The sequence below is a fragment of the Bos grunniens genome, chromosome 17, assembly GCF_055505025.1.
Source record: "Bos grunniens cultivar Pamir isolate PY7600 chromosome 17, Bosgru_T2T1.0, whole genome shotgun sequence".
Lineage (NCBI taxonomy): Eukaryota > Metazoa > Chordata > Mammalia > Artiodactyla > Bovidae > Bos > Bos grunniens.
In genome coordinates, this window is record NC_141181.1 from 63,718,016 (window position 1) to 63,737,380 (window position 19,365).

The window sequence follows — 19,365 nt, forward strand, 5'->3', positions numbered from 1 at the left end:
AATATTTAGTTTACTTTCCCAGCGTGAGTTATTCTTACTGCTTACTAAGTGTGCGTTTTTCCTTGTTTCAGAGGGTGTCTGATGAGGCTTTGTCAGACTTCACAGGGAAAAAAGTATCATGCGCACGTCAGAAATATTGCTCATTTGTATTTTGCGTCTTTTTTTCTGTGAGGCCGATGTTTTTACAGCTTCTGTTCTTTCAGGTCCGTGGTGAGATCGGACTCAACAGTTTATTTAAGACAGCTAACGGATATCCTAGCACGTTTCCTAGTGGAGGAGGCCAGGGTTTCCCAGTCTGTTTTCAGAGCCACTGCGGCTGAGCTGTTTTATAATTATGTCGCTTGTAGCTTTCTGCTAAGCCCAGAGGCGTGTCGATGTGCAGCGGTATTAGGGTAGCTGTCTTTTCACCATTCACTTCACATAATTCTGTGTGGATTGTTCATGGGCAGTTTTGTTGTCCTGCCATTTGTGGGAATGGAGTCAGAATGATTCAGGTGAACCCGCTCAATTTGCTTCTCTTACATTTAATGAAGGAGCACATATCCGAGATAGTAGATCTTACTAGGGCTACAGATTGTGGTCCTGGACCAGAAAGCAGGTAAGTGATCACTCAGGGCTTCAATCCATGTTTTCCATCTCTATTAACATTGTACCCCTAGTCAAGATGGGTGGTATCATCAGACAGGCTCCCCAGCTTAACATGTTGACTAGCATACCAACACAACAGAAATGTCTTGTTTTTCTGAAACACCAAACCTTGGTCATCTTTTGCCACCTGGCAGAATAGCAACCACCTGGTATCCTTGCCACTGATCTCACTCTTCTTTCCAGATCCTTCCTGGGCATCCGTAAATAGGGGAACGTTTATATGCGATGAGTGCTGCAGTGTCCATCGGAGTCTGGGACGCCATATCTCTCAAGTGAGGCATCTTAAACACACACCATGGCCTCCGACATTGCTTCAGGTAAAGAATAAGAATTCTCCTCAAGAAGTTTAAGTTTTTAGGAGTTACTGTTTTAGCAACTGAAATTACACTTCTTAAACCTTACAAAAATGTTTGAATCCTAATTGAGTAGAGGTGCCATGCTTATCAGTGCTATATTTAAGATTATTTTTCTCCTAGTGAAAATCTGGAAAAGCTCGACTATAGGTAGACAGATAGTCATTAAAATTTCTTCCTAATGTTTTACTGCCGACTTTCTAGACTATTGCCAGAAATTGTTTTTAAACAATCTGTCTTTTCCGCTTACCACGATGAATGTTCTTGAAAGCAACTGCCTTAGAAACTTTTCATGAAGTTTCCTGCTTTGATAGGAGTCCTCTGAAGTTTCTGACACATCTGATTTAAGTTCTCTTAAAGTTCTTGTAACTTGTTAGAGACAATCAAGTTCTGTTTTGATTGAACGCCTAACTTAGTTTTATTTGGGGGTCCATTAGCATGTCAGCGGGTACTTCTATTTTGGGGTACACATTCTCTGAGTTCTGTTGGAACTCAGACTTTGGCATGTGTTTTTGCCTTCATTTGTCTTGAGTACATATTTTACTAAATCTGTGGCAGCTGCACAGCCTGTCCCAAAAGGGTGAGTTTAGATCTCTGATCTGACAGTATCTGCAGTGTTGTAAAAATCAGACGAGGCCTTGTCAGGAGGCATGCTCTGAAATGAAAATGGTTTATTATTATTAATAACTTCTGCTCAGAAGTTTCTAACAGCTCATTCCCATGTCAAAATGGGTGTTTACTGCTGTCAGATTATACAGAGTACAGATATTATGTCGTATCCTATATTATAGGATATGAATAAAGTCCAGAGATGAGTAGTTTAAAATGCCAGACTTGGCCCTAGAGCAGCAGTCCCCAGAGTGACGCGTGGACTACTAGCGGCACTCGAGGCTGATGCTCGTGCTCAGTCGTCCAGTCGGGTCCACCTCTTTAGAGACCCGCAGGCTCCTCTGTCCATAGGCTTTTTTCTCGGCAAAAATACTGGAGTGGGTTGCCATTTCCTTTTTCAGGGGATTTTCCTGAACCCACATCTCCTGTGTTGGCAGGGAGATTCTTTACCACTGATCAAAGGTAGATGTAGGTAATACTCAAATATTTATTTCAATGGTTGCATAAAACTGTAACTAGGGTATCAAATTATAATTGCTAGTGAAAGTTTTAGAAGGTAAGTGGATTTAAAGAAAAAGATTAAGAATCTTGAAAAATAGTATTTGGATGCTCAGGCTTGGGCAGTGCTGTCCTAAAGTGTCAGAGTGCTCTTTCTTCATCGTGTATTAGAAAATGTAATCAAACCCATTGAAGTATGTAGCTATCCTCCTGGTCAAATCTGAATCCTGCATGTAGCTTCTTCTTTCTCATTCTAAAACAGAAAATAATGAAGTGTGTGATCTCCTAGTCATGCTAGTGTTTGTAGTGGAACCAGTTCAGTCATTGATTTCCATGGAATGTTTGTAGAAAGAAATTAAAATTCGATTTTATACTGCTTGATTTTAGATGGTTGAAACCTTGTATAATAATGGTGCTAATTCTATATGGGAGCATTCGTTACTGGACCCCACCTCTATTATGAGTGGAAGACGCAAAGCTAATCCACAGGATAAAGTACAGTGAGTGGAATGTTTATAAATACTCTTATTTCTTCTTAACCCCTGGGGCCCACTGAAAGGAGCGCAGCTGTCTTGGACCAGCCTCCACAGGGGCAGCGCAGGAGATGGTCACCCAGTTGTGCGTTGAACTCTTTGCCTTTAGGAATGCAGAATGAAGCCAGGCATGGGACCATCTCTTCCGCATGGCTACCCAGCACAAGTCTGGTTTCTCCAGCTTAAGACTAAGGCTTGGTGGCTGTCGATGTCACTGGGTTTGCGCTTAGGTGCTCAACCAACAGGCAGTCAGACCAGACATCTGGATTCTTAAAAGATGGGACAAAAAGCTGCTTCCTCCCAAGGTTGCTAGGTCACTTCAGAAAATTACACAGAGAAGAAAGATACTATAAAAAGCAGGTATTCCACAGTCCTGGCCATTATAATGACTAATGTACGTTTTCAGACTTCAGGTCTTAACACACTGCCAAAGCTTACTTCAGTATTGTTCCTTTTATTCTTGAGTGGGGGATGTGGGTCACTTCCTCTTCTCTTTACAGTCTGAAGAATGGGAAATGTTGTATCTAAACTGCAAGTGAACTGTTTTCTTTTTTTTGTTCTCAAACCAGTCCTAATAAAGCAGAATTCATCAGAGCCAAGTATCAGATGTTAGCGTTCGTCCACCGCTTGCCCTGCCGGGATGACGACAGTGTGACCGCCAAAGATCTCAGTAAGGTGGGTCACACCTTTCAGAATCCTGAAATTACCGGATGAAACAGCACATTGTCCTGTTTGGGGGAAAAAAAGACACTTAGAAAGAAAAGAAAACTCCTTTCTGTATATGAAATAATTAGTAACAGCTTTTTTTGCAGTTGGTTTCTTCTCTCATCTTAATTCAAATGGCAACCATTCATATTAGTGGAGGTATACTAGTGGGACAAAGGAAAAAATAAGTATCCAGGAAACTATTTGTGTTTTCTAGGTCTGGTTCTAGAGTCGTATTTCTGTAAGTTTTTGTTTGCGGAGCTTTGAAATAGGAGCCATGTCAGAGTTTGTTTCTAGGAGGGACTACAAGGTCTGTGGGACTTGTGCAGGTTTCTGGGTTGCATGCTGAGCGAGATCTTCAGGAAGTAGGGCGTCACTCAGAGCCGTAGTCCATGGGATGGTTTATTAAACTCACAAGATGAGTTGATGGCTTTCTTTATGTGGGCCTTTGCATGTTTTTAAGATATGCCACAAAAACACATATCTTAATTTTCAAAGCGCTGCTTTTGGCAGATGCTCAAGGCACTCACAGTTCAGAATTTTAAACTTTGCCTGAAGGTGGATGTGATTGTTACTTCCATTCATTGTGTTTTTAAGCCACAATTTTTAAAAATAGAATTAATTAGGAAAACAAGATCTGGATGCAGATGTTAGAGTAGCTTTCTTCAATCCTGTGGTAAGGATGCTTGCAGTTTGGACAATTCTAGGGTTGAAGGAGGAGTTGAAGGAAGGCAGATTATCCTCTGAATGTATAAGGGCTTTACCTCAGTGCTATATGGTTTGATATGCCACAGGCCTATTTCCACCCCGAAAGACTTCATTAAATCATTGTGCACAAGGCCAAGACTAGTGTTGTGGAGAGGGTGTGATATAAGGCGGAATCCTGTGATTTATACAGTCTAGGATCTGAAGCTCTAAAGCCCTAGGTTCAATATTAACAGCTAATAACAACAGCAGTAATAATAGCAGCTGTTTTCTTTGGGCATTTCCTGTGTACCAGGCTCTGTGCTCTGTTGTATCATCGATCTCTTATAGTTGCCCGTGAATAGGTGGCATTTTTATCACCATTTTAGAGATAAGGAAACAGGTTCAGGTTGCTTTAAACACTTTCTCAAGTTCATACAGCTTGAGGGGTATATGGTTTGAAATTCAGGTCTGTCAGACTTTAGAGCCATGCTTAACCCCTCCTCACACTCCCTCGCACTCAGAGACTGGTTGTGCCACTTACACAGATCATGCCTTTGGGCGCATCAGCCTTCCCAGCCCTAGTTCCCTTATCAGTAACGTAGGCCTGACTCTGCCTTAGAGCCCAGGGGTAGCTGTTACCAGCACGGGAGAGACGGCTTCATTCACCTTGCTAAGCAAGATAAAGATGATGTAGTGCTGCGATAATGTAGATTGCAGTGGTCTGCCAGCTGCTTTGCTCCCTCATTCTTTACACTTTTAACAAACATTCTTTTCTTGTTTATGTATTTTTCAGCAACTCCATTCAAGCGTGAGAACAGGGAATCTTGAAACCTGTTTGAGGCTGTTATCTTTAGGAGCACAAGCCAACTTTTTTCACCCTGTAAGAAAGCCCAAATTGGTTCAGATATTAAGTTGAAACTAAATGGGTTGCATTTGCTTAGCCTTTGGGTTATTTAATTTGTTTCTTTTTGTGTATTTTGTATTAATGATTCTTAGGAGAAAGGAAACACCCCCCTCCATGTGGCCTCCAAAGCAGGGCAGATTCTACAGGCAGAATTGTTGGCAGTATACGGAGCAGACCCAGGCACCCAGGACTCCAGTGGGAAAACTCCTGTTGACTATGCCAGGTGAGAGACTCAACTCTTTTACCTTTCTCTGTTTGGGATTATTTACCTTGTGTATGATTCATTGTTAATCATTTAGCCACTTTTCATTGTTAAAAGTGGCTAAATTGTGCATGGGTAGCATTTAGCTCCTTCAAAGATATGAATTCTGTTATTTTGCAGATGAAGATATTTCAAGTGCGTATAATCTTACAGCCAGTCAAAGTTGGGGAAGGTAGAACCATTAACCACTGTGCTTTAGCTTCCAATCTTTCATTTTTTTTTATCCTTTGTAACATAGTGGTATTTGAGCCATAGTTGGAATCCACATCAAGTATAAAGAGTTGCAGAACCCACTCCTCAGTTTTTTTTGAATACTTTTAGTCATTGCTTGAACTTAGAAACAAATCTGTATGGATGTGCATGTGTGCTCAGTCGTGTCTGACTCTTTGCAACTCGGCAGACTGCAGCCCACCAGACTCCTCTCTCCATGGAATTTTCCAGGCAAAAATCCTGGAGTAGATTGCCATTTCCTTATCCAGGGGATCTTCCTGACCCAGGAATTGAACGTACGTTTCCTGCATTGGCAGGCAGATTCTTTACCACTGGCGCTGCCTGGGAAGCCCCTGTATGGATAGATATGTGGTTCAACAAGTATAGTAAAATATTAATTGCAGAATTTAGGTAGTGGACATCTCGGGGCTCCCTATAAAATTCTTTAAATTTTTCTTCGTTTGAAAATTTTGGCTGTGAAGTAGTGGAAAATAAAAAAGTAAATCCGTAGATTAGTCTTTAATATCATTTAAATGACAGAAGATGGATCATCTTTCCTTCTTTTTCCAAATTAACTTGATTAACTGCAAAGAACGATGCTCTGCACAGGGTAAAATGACAGTTGACAACCTGAAAATGACAAGTGAAATGACAAAACTCTGCCCCCCTAGACTTTACTCTCTCATGGAGGAGAGGATTCATAAATGCGTGTAAGAGTTAAATGAGGCAAGATAATGTAGAACTCATTACCATAGTGGATACATACATAGTATTTCTTCACTGTGGCCCAGATCATTAAGTCATGTCTTTAGTTGGTCTTTGAAGAATGGATTGGATTTGGGTGTGTGAAGAGGAGCTAAGGTATTTCAGACGAGAAGAAGGATGTGGGTCAAGTTCTGAAGGGAGGGGTGGACCGGGCACATACGGCACAGCAGGGGTCCTGACTGGATAGAGCAGTGTGTCTGGGAATAAGAGCTCAGGTGTTGAAGAGTGCAGTGTTTCATCAGGTCTAACACGCCATCGTTTATATGTGTGCGTGCTAAGTCACTTCAGTCATGTCTGACTCTGCGACGCCATGGACTATAGGCTTCCAGGCTCCTCTGTCCATGGTATTCACCAGGCAAGAATACTAGAGTGGGTTGCCATGCCCTTCTCCAGGGGATCTTCCCGAACCAGGGATGGAACCAGCATCTCTTATGTCTCCTGCATTGGCAGGTGGGTTCTTAACCCTTGGACCACCAGGGGAGACCCCTGTCTCACAAATTAATCAGAGAAAGGGGGTAGTTGAGATTTTGAAAGCAGTTTTACAAGAGTGGGAGTCAGAGTCGACCTTGACAGTTTACCTCACACAAAAAGGTTGATTATTCTGAAAAGTCACTTTTGATTAACTCCTCAGGTATCTCAGGGGGTGTCTCTGTACTTTTCTCTTCTAGCACCCATGGCCAGTGAGTAGTATAAACGGCACTTTGTTTTCTGTTGTAGGCAAGGAGGGCACCACGAGCTGGCAGAGCGCCTTGTAGAAATACAGTACGAGCTGACTGACAGACTAGCCTTCTATCTCTGCGGCAGGAAACCAGGTGAGTGAAAGGAGAGCAGCCTCTCCACAGCTGCAGCCAGGCAGTCCCTGGAAGAGCAAGTCGGGACACTGCTGTTTATGGTCTGTGCTCTAACGTATCCTTGAGAAAACCGCAAATAAGGATTTTTGTGTGAAATGATGACCATGGCATTTTTTGCTATATGTGAAATACATAACATCGGTCACAGCTTGACATTTTAGTTTTTAAAATGATTGCTGTACAGTATGGCCGTTTCAGGAATCAGAGAGCATCATTGAACCCAGCCTGAATGCGGCACCACAGTTCTTGTGGTTAATGAGAGTCAGCATGGAAGAGCAAAGCCTTAACCTCTATAGTTGTTTGCAGAATTCTGCTAGCTAAGGAATGGGGAAAAGGGAAAAAGTGAACTTTACCATTAACCTGCTTTGTTCATGAGGTAGAACTAGGGTCAGCAAACCTTGGTCTGCAGGCCAGATAAGCCTATTACGTTGATTTTTAAAAATAAAGTTTTATTGTAAGATAGCCATGCCCACTCATTTTTGTATTGTCTGTGACTGCTTTCACACTACAGCTGCAGAACTGAGTAGGTTGAGTAATTACAACAGAGACCGTATGGCCACAAAGCCTAAAATATTTAGTCTGGTCCTTTGCAGAAAAATTTTGCCAACTCCTGATATAGCATATCCACATACGTGTATAATCACATAACCAGTGGTTCTCCACCCTGGTTGTACAACAGAGTTAAGAGCCCCTGGTGTGATTCCAGTTCCTGGTGAGATGGAGTAAGCACACTTCACCCTGTCTCTCCTTCTGAACACAATAAAAACCCTGGGCCAAAAATGCATGGAGAGCTATCTAAGGACTCCAGCAGGCAGGTTAGGGAACTCACAGTGACATCAAGCTGGTGGTGAGTGTCCCCTTGATTTTACTTCTGATACGGCCTCCAGGACAGCCCCAAACCTGGAACTGCACAGCAGGTGCAAAGAAGCCTTCTCTGTGTGGTCTGAGGAGCAGGAAATGGGGCTGACAGGACAGAGAATCAGGGAGTTCCCACAGGACTTTTCTCTTCCTTTCCCCACTAGTAATCCTGTGGCTTCAGTAATAGCAAGCACAGGTGCCTAAATCTCTGACCAAGAGCCTGAGGGGAACCCTGACGGCTTTTGTTTTATCTTTAGTCTCTCTCACCACTTGGCCCAAGAGGCAGAATCTGCCTGGTCAGGTGCCTGCTAAAACAAAATACTAACATTCACCACAGAATTCAAGGAAGACTCACAAGAGTCTCCACAATGTACTATGTAAAATATCTGGGATACCATCCATAATTACTTGACATGTAAAGAAACAGGAAAATCCCAAAGACTTGCATAGGAAAAGGTAGTTATTAACAGATGCCAACCCTCAGTGACTCTGAGGTTAGAATTATCAGATAAAGATTTTAAAGCAGATAGTAATATGCTTTAAGAAATAAGTGTGAACATTATTGAAGCAAATTGAATAAAGTCTCAGCAGAGAAACAGAAGATATAGAAAAGGACAGAATGTTAGAACTAAAAAATACTATAACTAAAATTTTAAAACCCACTGGATGGGTTTAGTTAGGATGGAGATGACAAAAAAGGCAGCGAATTGAAAATAGATCACTAGAAATAATCCAGTTTAAGCAACAGAGAGAAAGAAGAGTGGGAGGAAAAGGAGGCTTAGCAGAGCTTTAGGGACCTACGGGACAAAACCAGAACATTAGTATCATCAGACTCTCAGAAAGAGAGAAGAAAGAATGTGGTGCAGAAAAAATATCGGAAGAAATATTGGGTAAAAACTCTAAATTTGGTAAAAGACATAAAATCACAATTTGAAAAGCTCAGAGAACTCCAAACAGGATGAACTCCAGTCATCACTCAGACACATCAAAATCAAACTGCTAAAATACGAAGAAAGAAAATGCCTTGAAAGCAGTCAAGGAAAAAAAATGATACTATATAAAAGAACAATTATGTGTATGACTGTGGATTTCTCATCAGAAACCATAGAGATGAAAAGGAAGTAGAACAATATTTTTTAAATGCTGAAAGGAAAGAACTCTATTTCCATGAAAATAACCTTCAGGAATGAAAAAAAAAAAAAAAAAAGACTTTTTTTTTTTTTTTTAAGTTTTATTAAAGTATAAAGAAGATAGAGAAAGCTTCTGACATAGACATCAGAAGGGGGTAGAAAGAGTACCCCTAAAAAAAGACATTTTAAGATGGAAAAAATAAAGAGAATTAGTTGCTCTAACAGAAATACTAAAGGAAGTTCTTTGGGTGGAAGGGAGTTGATAAACCAAAGCGAATCTTGGAACTTCAGGAACGAAAGAACAACAACAGAAATGATAAGTATGGATAAATACAATAGCCTGTTTTCTTCTTAAGTTTTTTAAAAGTATGTATGACAGTTTAAAGCAAAAGTTATAGTATTGTATGGTGTGGTTTTCAGCATGTGTCAGTAATATATTTGATAGTTACAACATGAAAGGGGAGAGGGTAAAAGAAATATGAAGGTAAGTTTTTGCACTTTTCTTAAAATGGTAAAATATTATTTCTAGTAGATTGTAACAAGTTTTGCATATTATAATCCCTAGCATTGAAAAAAGACTTACAATCATATATGGTCAGAAGCTCTAGAGATAAATTAAAATGGAATGTTAAAAAATTATCCAAATAATCAAAAGATGTTTTGATTCAAAATACTCAAAGAGAGCAAAGAGGAGAGAGAGGAACAAAAACTGTGTTGTGAGAGGAGCAAAACATAAATTCAGAAAATAATGGTATTCCTTTACAGATCTTATTAGTATTTATACAAATGAGACTCTGGCTTGGTTTCTGTTTCAGATCACAAAAATGGACAGCACTTTATAATACCTCAAATGGCGGACAGGTAAGGCCATTGAAATACCAATCAATTACATCTGTCTCAAGTATTTTCCTTGGTTGTTTAGTGTATAAATGTATTATATTTTGTGTTTAACAAAGCCCATACATTTTTCTCTTTTATGGCTATGCACTTTGGAAATAAGACGGCTGTAAGTAAACCACCATATAAAATTTTAAGTTTGAAAGAGTGCAAGTAACAAATTTGCTAATAAGAAAATCAGAGTCTGTGATACTGTGGTAGTTCTAGCCAGCTGTGACAGTATTGTGTCTCTAGAATTATCACAGAATATTTCTGTGTTATTAGAGAATATATCCTCTGTCTATAATAGGGATCAACAAATTTTGTGGTTGTTGTTGTTAAGGGCTAGATAGTAAATACTTCAGGCTTTTTGGGCCACACACCCTCTGCCGCAGCTACTCTGCCAGTTGTAAATGAAAGCATCCGTGGACCCTGTAAATGAAAGGCGTGTCTGTTCCAGTGAAATTTTATTTCTGGATACTAAAATTGGAATTTCATATAATTTCCACATATTACCAAGTATCATCTGTTGTGTTTTTTCCCCCAACCACCTAAAAATGTAAATTCCATACTTAGCTCAAACAAAAAGGGGGATTATAATCTGTTGACCTCTGGTCTATAAGGTCAGATGAGATCATGGCTGTAGAAATGTACTTTAAACCCTTACATAGCTAATAACCTTTGCACAGATCCTGTCAAGAGTTTGTGAAAAGATTAATTGCTATTCCATATGTAATCTTGCCATTCTGGTTTCTAACATTCTGCCCCTTTTATATTTTTCTTCTATTGTGCTGTTAAAAAAAATACTTTAAAAATTATGATTTCTCACATACACACCCTGGGGACTAGCATGGCATAGTTTTTGCCTTTTGGTTAGTAGGTGGTTATTTTTCTCTTTACCATGAGAAATGTTTGCATGATTGTGGTATTTTTAGGAGATAGTCTTACCAAGTTCTGTTCGGTTTCCTCACTGACTATTGGGCTAAAGAATTTTGACCTCTGACCTTGTCCATGAGCTGTAATGAATATCTTGATCCCTTGGCTACCTTAGCCTTTTACAGAGCTCATGAAAATGGTTTTATTTGTTTGCTTATCAGTGTTGTACATTTTCTCAGCAGCCTGGATTTGTCTGAATTGGCAAAAGCTGCTAAGAAGAAACTTCAGTCTGTGAGTATCTCTATTTCCTAGTGAACTCCCCTATGGAAAACCATGTGTCCTAATACCTTTTCTCAGCCTGTTACCTAGTACATCAGATTACTTTGTTTCATGCTCTCAGACATTAAATCAGAAGCAAACCATCAAGTCTGCAGTAAAGAAGAATGGAAGTACTAAGTTTAGTACATCCAGTTCACTGGCTCTGCTTCAAATACTGCCATCTTTCTTCAAATACTGGGTATTATTTTAAAAGTGAGGACTGTGCCTTTGACTTTTAGAAAGTTGTTTCTCCCTGTAAGAGAGTTCCCTAGTTTCTCTCAATGTAAACTAGTAAGTGGGGCACTCCTTGGGATGACTTCCTATGGCCTCGTAGGATGCTAGAGACTGATAAAAAGCTCACTGCCATTTGGGATCCAGCCCCCACTCACTGTCAGGCATGTTCTACACCATTCATCAGAGCTTTGTAAAATGTAGGCTTTTAATAGCCAGTTCTGCCCCGGCTGTGTGCTCAGAGTTTACCCAGTTCTTCAGGTCACAAGCTCACATTAGTCTGCGTGTTTCTTTGCAGCCTGTCCATTTCAGCTTAAATCAGGCCCCTGAGAAATCTACTCCTCTGGGAACACAATCTCTGTGTAAAGTCCCCACAAATGAAGCCTCACCTGGCGCTCCCCAGCCATTCTAAGCACCTGATTCACCCACCTTAGCTGTTCTCTGTACTCTCAAGATCAGAACCAGGATCCTTCTTGTCATACCTTCTAAGGGCATCATTCTGCTCTCACTGTCAGTTCTGGCCCCTCTTCCCCTCTGGTTCCCACTGTGTGTGGGTGTGGGAGGGCGCATTTAACTATTTCTTTAAGGGTTAGCACCCTCTCAGGCCACCTTCAGGTCTTCTTTCTGGAACCCTCTTTTCCCAGCTGTCCTCCCTTTCATCATTCAAGTGGCTGAAGTCTGACCACATTTGCAATGTAGGTAGGAGTATTCTTAGAGCTCAGCTCTGAATTCGCAGCTCTCCTAATTCATGTCTTACTCTTCACCCTCATTTTTATAGAAAACTCTTTACTAGAACTTCATATAGTACTAAGTACTACATAATACATAAAATGAATTTCTCATTACTAGCATTTACCTGTAATATGCAATAAATGTATTTTATGCAATTTGTTTGGTGTCTCTGTGTTCTGTATCTGCAGTTCTGTGTGTATGTGTTTTTACTGCCTTTCTTAAACTAAGGAGGTCCTGTAGTTAAGATAATAAGCTTTGGAGTCAGCATTGAATATTCTGTGTTTCCTTTTAATTACTTACAGTATGTAAGCCAGTTTTTATTTTAAATAATAAAAACATTAAAGAGAAAACCCCAGCTCCCTTGACTATGCTGTTTTGCATTTGCTTGGCTGAAAGTTGGGGTTAGGTCTGTAATATCTCTAGATGTTAGAGGCGCTAGATAAATACCTGGGACAAAGTCGAGTGTAGCTCTCCAGACCCTGGGCTCTGGGTCAGACTGTTCAGGTACAGATCTCGGCTCAGATGAGCTCCGCACCGCTCCGTGCCTCAATGTCCCTCCTAGAAAGCAAGATGGTGGTCCAGCAGAGCTGCAAGGCAGAGCTGCTTGGTGAGGGTCAGCTCCCCACACCCTGTGGTCTCCTCCTCATATCAGTGACGGTTTAGTGTTTCTCTTACAGTGTCTCCGTAGTGAACAGCTGGGAGAAATATAAGACGACTAATGTATTCCTTGAATTCATAAATTTTAACATTTTGAGAGAAACTTGCATCTCCAGTCCCTCACTTCTTGGCTCTGTGACTTGAGGCATGCTAACTTCTGTGCCTGGGTATCCTTCTCTGTAAAGTGGTATAACTGTAGTTCCTGTCTTCGGGGAGCTGTAGTATTTACTATCATGATGATATTAGCAAGGCACCTCCAGTACAAGCCCTCAGCAGTATTGCTGTTGTAGTGATTGTTAGTAATAATAACATTAGCTTTTTAGCCCCTTGGAGGAAGCACACTGGGTATTTATGATGCAAGTTCAGTTTCCCAATCCTTCATCACCTTATCCAGCAAAAGTCTCTCAGAGCTGACTTTTAATTATAAATGTAGTGTAACCACGCTAGAGAAAATCTGGAAAATAGAGAAAGGGAATCATCTTCATTTACTATATTCTTTTTTTTTTTCATTTACTATATTCTTAATAAGTTCAGGCTCAGTATTTTGGTATATTTTTCTTATTCTGGTTTCAGATGCCTGTCTTTTTTAACTGAAGCATAATTACAGAATTGTTTATTCTGCCTGTGTCACCTAACAATGTACTGTAACCATTTTAACAAGTCCCAATGAGGTGTGCACGGCTGCTGCTAAGTCACTTCAGTCGTGTCCGACTCTGTGCGGCCCCACAGACGGCAGCCCACCAGGCTCCCCCGTCCCTGGGATTCTCCAGGCAAGAACACTGGAGTGGGTTGCCATTTCCTTCTCCAATGCATGAAAGTGAAAAGTGAAAGTGAAGTTGCTCAGTCGTGTCCGACTCTTAGCGACCCCATGGACTAAAGCCCAGAGACTCCTCCATCCATGGGATTTTCCAGGCAAGAGTACTGGAGTGGGGTGCCATTGCCTTCTCCGGAGGTGTGCACAGCCAGGTTTAAATTCTGCGGGAAGTACCTTCTGGTCAGTGAATGAATGGATATTTAGAGTCCCATCTCAGTGCTGGGGCCTGTGTGGGGATGAAGGGAATAGTAGAGAATGGAACAAATTCAGCATCTGCCCTCACAGAGCAGGGCAGTGGTCACCCCGGAAGTAACATCCACTGGGCAGCAGGGTTTCATGAGGGAGGAAGTACAAGCAGAGCTGGGGCCAGCCTGGCGGGGGCTTAGTCTCCATTGGTTTGAGGAAGACCTGGCTGCTGCCAAGCGGGCGCCCCAGGCCGTGGAGACTGTTTTGCTGGGACGCTACACGGTGTACTGATTAGACAGGCTGTCCTTGGTAGGGGATGCTCAGGTAGTTCTTTGGGGGTTTGGAGGACCCCTACCTACTGAGGATGGAGAAGGAAATGGCAACCCACTCCAGCGTTCTTGCCTGGAGAATCCCAGGGACGGGGGAGCCTGGTGGGCCGCTGTCTATGGGGTCGCACAGAGTCGGACACTGAAGCGACTTAGCAGTAGCAGCAGCAACGTACTGAGGAAGACAGCAGAGAGACTTAACCCAGAGGTCTGGGTGGTATTTTCCTGCAGGGCACGTTTTATCCTCTTGAGATGGCATGTTTTGACTTCTTTATCCTACCAAGGGTTTAAGATCCCTTACAATGGGGGTGGGGGGCATTGGCAAACATTTTCCAGAAAGAGCAGAAGAGACTTCAAGGTGATGTCATGCGACGAGTGGAGAATGGACTCTTGTCTTTGAGATTCGCACTTTAGCTGCCTTGTGCATCTCTTATCTGCATGTCTGGAGGGAGGCTGCAGCGGGTGGCAAGTGTTTTTAGAGGATCTGTACCATTTTGGAAATGCTGTTGTCTGTTTAACGCTGGGTATTTGCTAAGTTAGTGCTGGCTTTGGATAAGACGTTGGAGGTAGAAGGGTGAATAAGTCACAGTCCTCACTCATTCTCCTAGTGTTAATCCTTGTCCCTTGTGTCCTGATATGTTTTTGATTTCAGCTAAGTAATCATTTGTTTGAAGAACTTGCCATGGATGTGTACGATGAAGTTGACAGGCGAGAGACTGATGCAGGTGACTTAACATGTGGCTCTGTTTACTAAGCTCTGTTACCATAGGCAGCAGCAAGCTGCCAGCCTCAGTGTTTCTCCTTGCCCAACTCCTGCTGTCCTGATAACACGTGTGTCGCCTTTGACTCTTGTGTATGTTGGCTTTGGAGTGCACTACCCCAAGTCTCCCTAGTAACGCGGGAGCTGCGGCTCTCAGAGGAGCAGCAGCGCCTGTGGTGATGAGATTCTATCTCTGGCTCTTTCCTCTGGCTAGTCTGGCTTGCCACGCAGAACCACAGCACCCTGGTGACCGAGACAACCGTCGTCCCCTTCCTTCCAGTCAATCCCGAGTACTCATCGACACGGAACCAGGCAAGTGGCCGAGTCCAAAAACACACTAGTAGTGATCTTTGAGGAATGACTGATATTGTGGTATTTTATTTTCCCAGGACAGGTATTTAAAATGTTTTTGACCGATTAAAATGGTAATATCCTTTATGTACCAACACACACATCACAAATTGATAAGAAAAGCAACAGAAGTTAATAAGTGACTGAGAAAGAACATAAGACAGTTCACAGAAGAATTACAAATGGCTTTCAAACACCTTTTAAAGAAATATTTCACCTCATTAGTAATCAAAGAAAGCAGCCTGAAGTCATTAATGAGTGTTTCATCCATCAAATTAATAAAGTATATGATAAAGGAGACTCCACACTGGTAAGGATGTGGCATTCTTATGCTACAGATAAGAGTTTAAATTGCTACAGACTGCAGAAAGGCAGTTTGTTAACTGGTTACAGAGGTCTCAAAATTAACTGCATCCTTTCACCCAGGATACCAAATAACTTCCATCCAAATACCTTATTTGGGAATATGTCCTAATAAAATAAAAGTACAAAGCTTTATGCATACTTTCATTGAAGCATTGTATGTAATGATAAAGCACAGAAACCAAGCCTAAGCATCCATCAAAAGGAGAGAAGTTGAATAAATGATGAAATTCTTTTCATTTTTATTGATTAATGTTTATATATAGTGATAGAGTCCCAGCATCTAAACTGTCTTGAAATTTAAAAATCTATCCCTTCAAGTTGATTTTTAACTAGTAGGCCTATTTCAAAACAGAATTGATAAAGCATTAAGTAGAACCATTTCGTTTCAGTTCACAAAAAGAAATATGCCTTGTGAGAAATGTTACATCATTCTATTATGTAAATGGTTTTAAACTATACACAGAAACAAAGTTTGATTGAGTTATGGCTGTGATTGATGGTACTTTGAGCATGCTGGAAGGCCTTTGCTGAACTCTAACAGTAGTCTGACTAATTTTATGTGAACATGTATGTATTTTTATATCTGGGAATATTTCCAATTATTTTCTCACCCTCAGGGCAGACAGAAACTAGCTCGGTTTAACGCCCATGAGTTTGCCACTCTGGTTATCGACATTCTCAGTGACGCCAAGAGGAGACAGCAAGGCAGCCCTCTCTCTAGTTCAAAAGGTAACTGTTTCAGACCTCTAAATGTTTGCTTCTTTGGCCTTCTGAACTTCACACACGTGTTAAAGTTATAAAAATAATTAAAGCAGTCATCGATACCACAGCGTAAAGCCCTGTTAAGTTTTATTGGTACTATGTTGTGATGACAAGTTTCTCTCTCTGAGTCCTGGTTGAATATCTCAACATTATTAACTGTGATTCACATTTATCTTATATATGAGTTTTTACCCCTCAGTCACCTGCCTTCCTTATAAAGTTGCATTCTGAAATTAATTCAGGTATGACTTAGATCTTGTTAAAGGATATCTGCACTGAGAATTTTTGGTGTTTAAAGTTGGGAAGAGAGCACCTCGCACATATTTCCAAGGTGCCCTTCAAGTCTTGTTCAGTAGCTCAGGGTCCTGTCTCGGTGCTTGAGAACACACTTCCTCCCCAGCCCTGATACTGTATTTTTGTTGTTTTCATTTTAAAATTTAAAAAATGTGAACCGGAAAAATACATTCAATAAGAATTCAGTTTTTCAGTCAACATCTTACCCCCAAAGATAGTAATCATTAACTGACAGCAGTTTGTCCTTCTTGATTTTACTGACTCAACCAGACATAAACAAGTTCTAAGAAACTCGATTAAATTTTGGTGAAGGTGCAGTGATAAGGGTCCACTCATAAATTTGAAGCCTTAAAATGTATAACTTCCTTTGACTTGGTGGGTCCATCTGTAGGTGTTAATTGAGGAGAATTAGAGATATTATATGTATGATACATATTACACTGGAAACAATAGAGCAATGGTTAGTTTCATATTTGAATAGGGCACACTGTTTTTCAGGGACTATGTAATGATATAATATAAAATAATTAATTTTTTGAAGAAGGTTTAGTATCATCCTAGTTTTGTAAGGAAAACATTTATGTACATGCATATGTACAAATGAATATAAAGATGCCATTTATCCCCATTACTCCTGGATCTCATATTTGCCAGTTCACCTATTCATTAAAATGTATTACCTTGAGAATTCCCTGGCATCCCAGTGGTTAGAACTCTGGGCTTTAACTGCCAAGGGTGCAGGTTCAATCCTTGGTTGGGGAACTAAGATTCTGCAAGTTGCATAGGGCAGCAAAAAGATAAATAAATTAAAAGTTATTACCTTAAAATCTTACACCACTTTGATGGTAATTTGTGGATCTGTACAGTGTGGTAAAAAATTTGAGTCACCCAAAACACATGTTCCCATGTGAGACTGAGCAAGGCCACACTCTTCCTTTTATTTCAGCTCTTATACTGTAAGCAAGTAGCCTTTTTGATACTTATTTAGTGCTACAGTTTTCACATTTTTTGATAATTTCACTGTTTAAAGTGGTCCCCAAGTACAGTGCTGAAGAGCTGTATAGCATTCCTGAGCACACAAAGGCGGTGACATGCCTTACAGAAAATACATGTGTTAGATTAGCTTTGTTCAGGCCTGAGTTACAGGGCTGTTAACCATGAGTTCAATGTTGATGGATCAATGATATATATTCAAGATGTCTTTAAATAGAAACGCATGTGAAACAAGGTTATGTATTTATCAGTTGACAAAAATGTGACCAAACATTTGCAGGAACCTTACTGTATTTCCACTCAGAACAGTGGTTCAGTATTTGCTGATTTGTTCTTCACAGCAACTTTATAGACCATGACTGCTACAAATAGTAAAATCTGTATGTATTTGTATATGCTTGGGAAAAAGACTGGCAGAAAATAGAACGACATGTATCAATAGCTATGAATGACTACTCTTATCATTCAGTTCAGTTCAGTCGCTCAGTCGTGTCCGACTCTTTGCAACCCCATGAATCGCAGCACGCCAGGCCTCCCTGTCCATCACCATCTCCCGGAGTTCACTCAAACTCACGTCCATTGAGTCGGTGATGCCATCCAGCCATCTCATCCTCTGTTGTCCCCTTCTCCTCCTGCCCCCAATCCCTCCCAGTATCAGAGTCTTTTCCAATGAGTCAACTCTTCACATGAGGTGGCCAAAGTACTGGAGTTTCAGCTTTAGCATCATTCCTTCCAAAGAACACCCGGGGCTGATCTCCTTTAGAATGGACTGATTAGATCTCCTTACAGTCCAAGGGACTCTCAAGAGTCTTCTCCAATACCACAGTTCAAAAGCATCCATTCTTCAGCACTCAGCTTTCTTCACAGTCCAACTCTCGCATCCATACATGACCACTGGAAAAACCATAGCCTTGACTAGACGGACCTTTGTTAGCAAAGTAATGTCTTTGCTTTTCAATATGCTATCTAGGTTGGTCATAACTTTCCTTCTATATTGAGTCCTTACTACTTCTGTAATCTGATGGTATGTATATTTTACATATTCATTTTGAAAACTAAAATTCCCTTTGAGTAAACATAATTTATCACCCAGATATTATCCTTCAAAATGTTCATAAACAGTATTGGAAATTCGAGGTTTGCTTGAGTTGCCTGAAAGAGAGCTGAGAAACTTGGATAATTTGCGAAGTCTTTCATTCATAATGTGTCAGAGCCGATAGAACCATCACTATTTCCCTGTAACCATATGCTCTTGGTCTGCATGGGTGTGTCCAGTGGGTCATTTTCTTTCTCTCTCTTTCTCACTGGCGTTCAGTTAAGGAAAGGCCAACATGCCTTTTCAATGATCTCCTAGTTTTTAGGCTTACTTTAGCAGTTTTCTTTCTGTTTTGACTTGACATTATCTTGTAAAAAAGTTACAATTGTAACTGAATTGCAGTTAATCGTACCTTAGTTACAGCTTTATTTTCATGATTTCGAGCTATACTGTTTCCTTGAATGATTACAAATTTGGGAACCTGCCACCTTACATGTGGAGAAGGCACTGGCGACCCACTCCAGTACTCTTGCCTGGAAACTCCCATGGATGGAGGAGCCTGGTAGGCTGCAATCCATGGGGTCGCGAAGAGTCGGACGCTACTGAGCGACTTCCCTTTCACTTTTCACTTTCATGCATTGGAGAAGGAAATGGCAGCCCACTCCGGTGTTCTTGCCTGGAGAATCCCAGGGACGGGGATTGGTGGGCTGCCGTCTATGGGGTCGCACAGAGTCAGACACGAGTGACGTGACTTAGCGGCAGCAGCAGCAGCCA

General features: G+C 41.0%; 1 protein-coding gene across 15 annotated transcripts in view; it reads left to right on the forward strand.

The window, feature by feature from the left end:
• The window catches only part of GIT2 (GIT ArfGAP 2), a 42,673-nt gene that overhangs the window by 4,014 nt on the left and 19,294 nt on the right, over positions 1–19,365 (forward strand). For 8 of the 15 annotated variants that reach the window (XM_086348329.1, XM_086348333.1, XM_086348331.1 and 5 more), the window contains exons 2-12: positions 832–965; positions 2,496–2,608; positions 3,211–3,316; positions 4,827–4,913; positions 5,030–5,160; positions 6,892–6,986; positions 9,829–9,874; positions 11,005–11,056; positions 14,682–14,754; positions 15,004–15,101; positions 16,124–16,235. In XM_086348329.1, coding sequence (XP_086204455.1) covers positions 832–965; positions 2,496–2,608; positions 3,211–3,316; positions 4,827–4,913; positions 5,030–5,160; positions 6,892–6,986; positions 9,829–9,874; positions 11,005–11,056; positions 14,682–14,754; positions 15,004–15,101; positions 16,124–16,235 — 1,047 coding nt within the window. The remainder of the gene's footprint in view (positions 1–831; positions 966–2,495; positions 2,609–3,210; positions 3,317–4,826; positions 4,914–5,029; positions 5,161–6,891; positions 6,987–9,828; positions 9,875–11,004; positions 11,057–14,681; positions 14,755–15,003; positions 15,102–16,123; positions 16,236–19,365) is intronic. The other 7 variants (XM_086348330.1, XM_086348334.1, XM_086348332.1 and 4 more) reach the window with 1 other exon arrangement.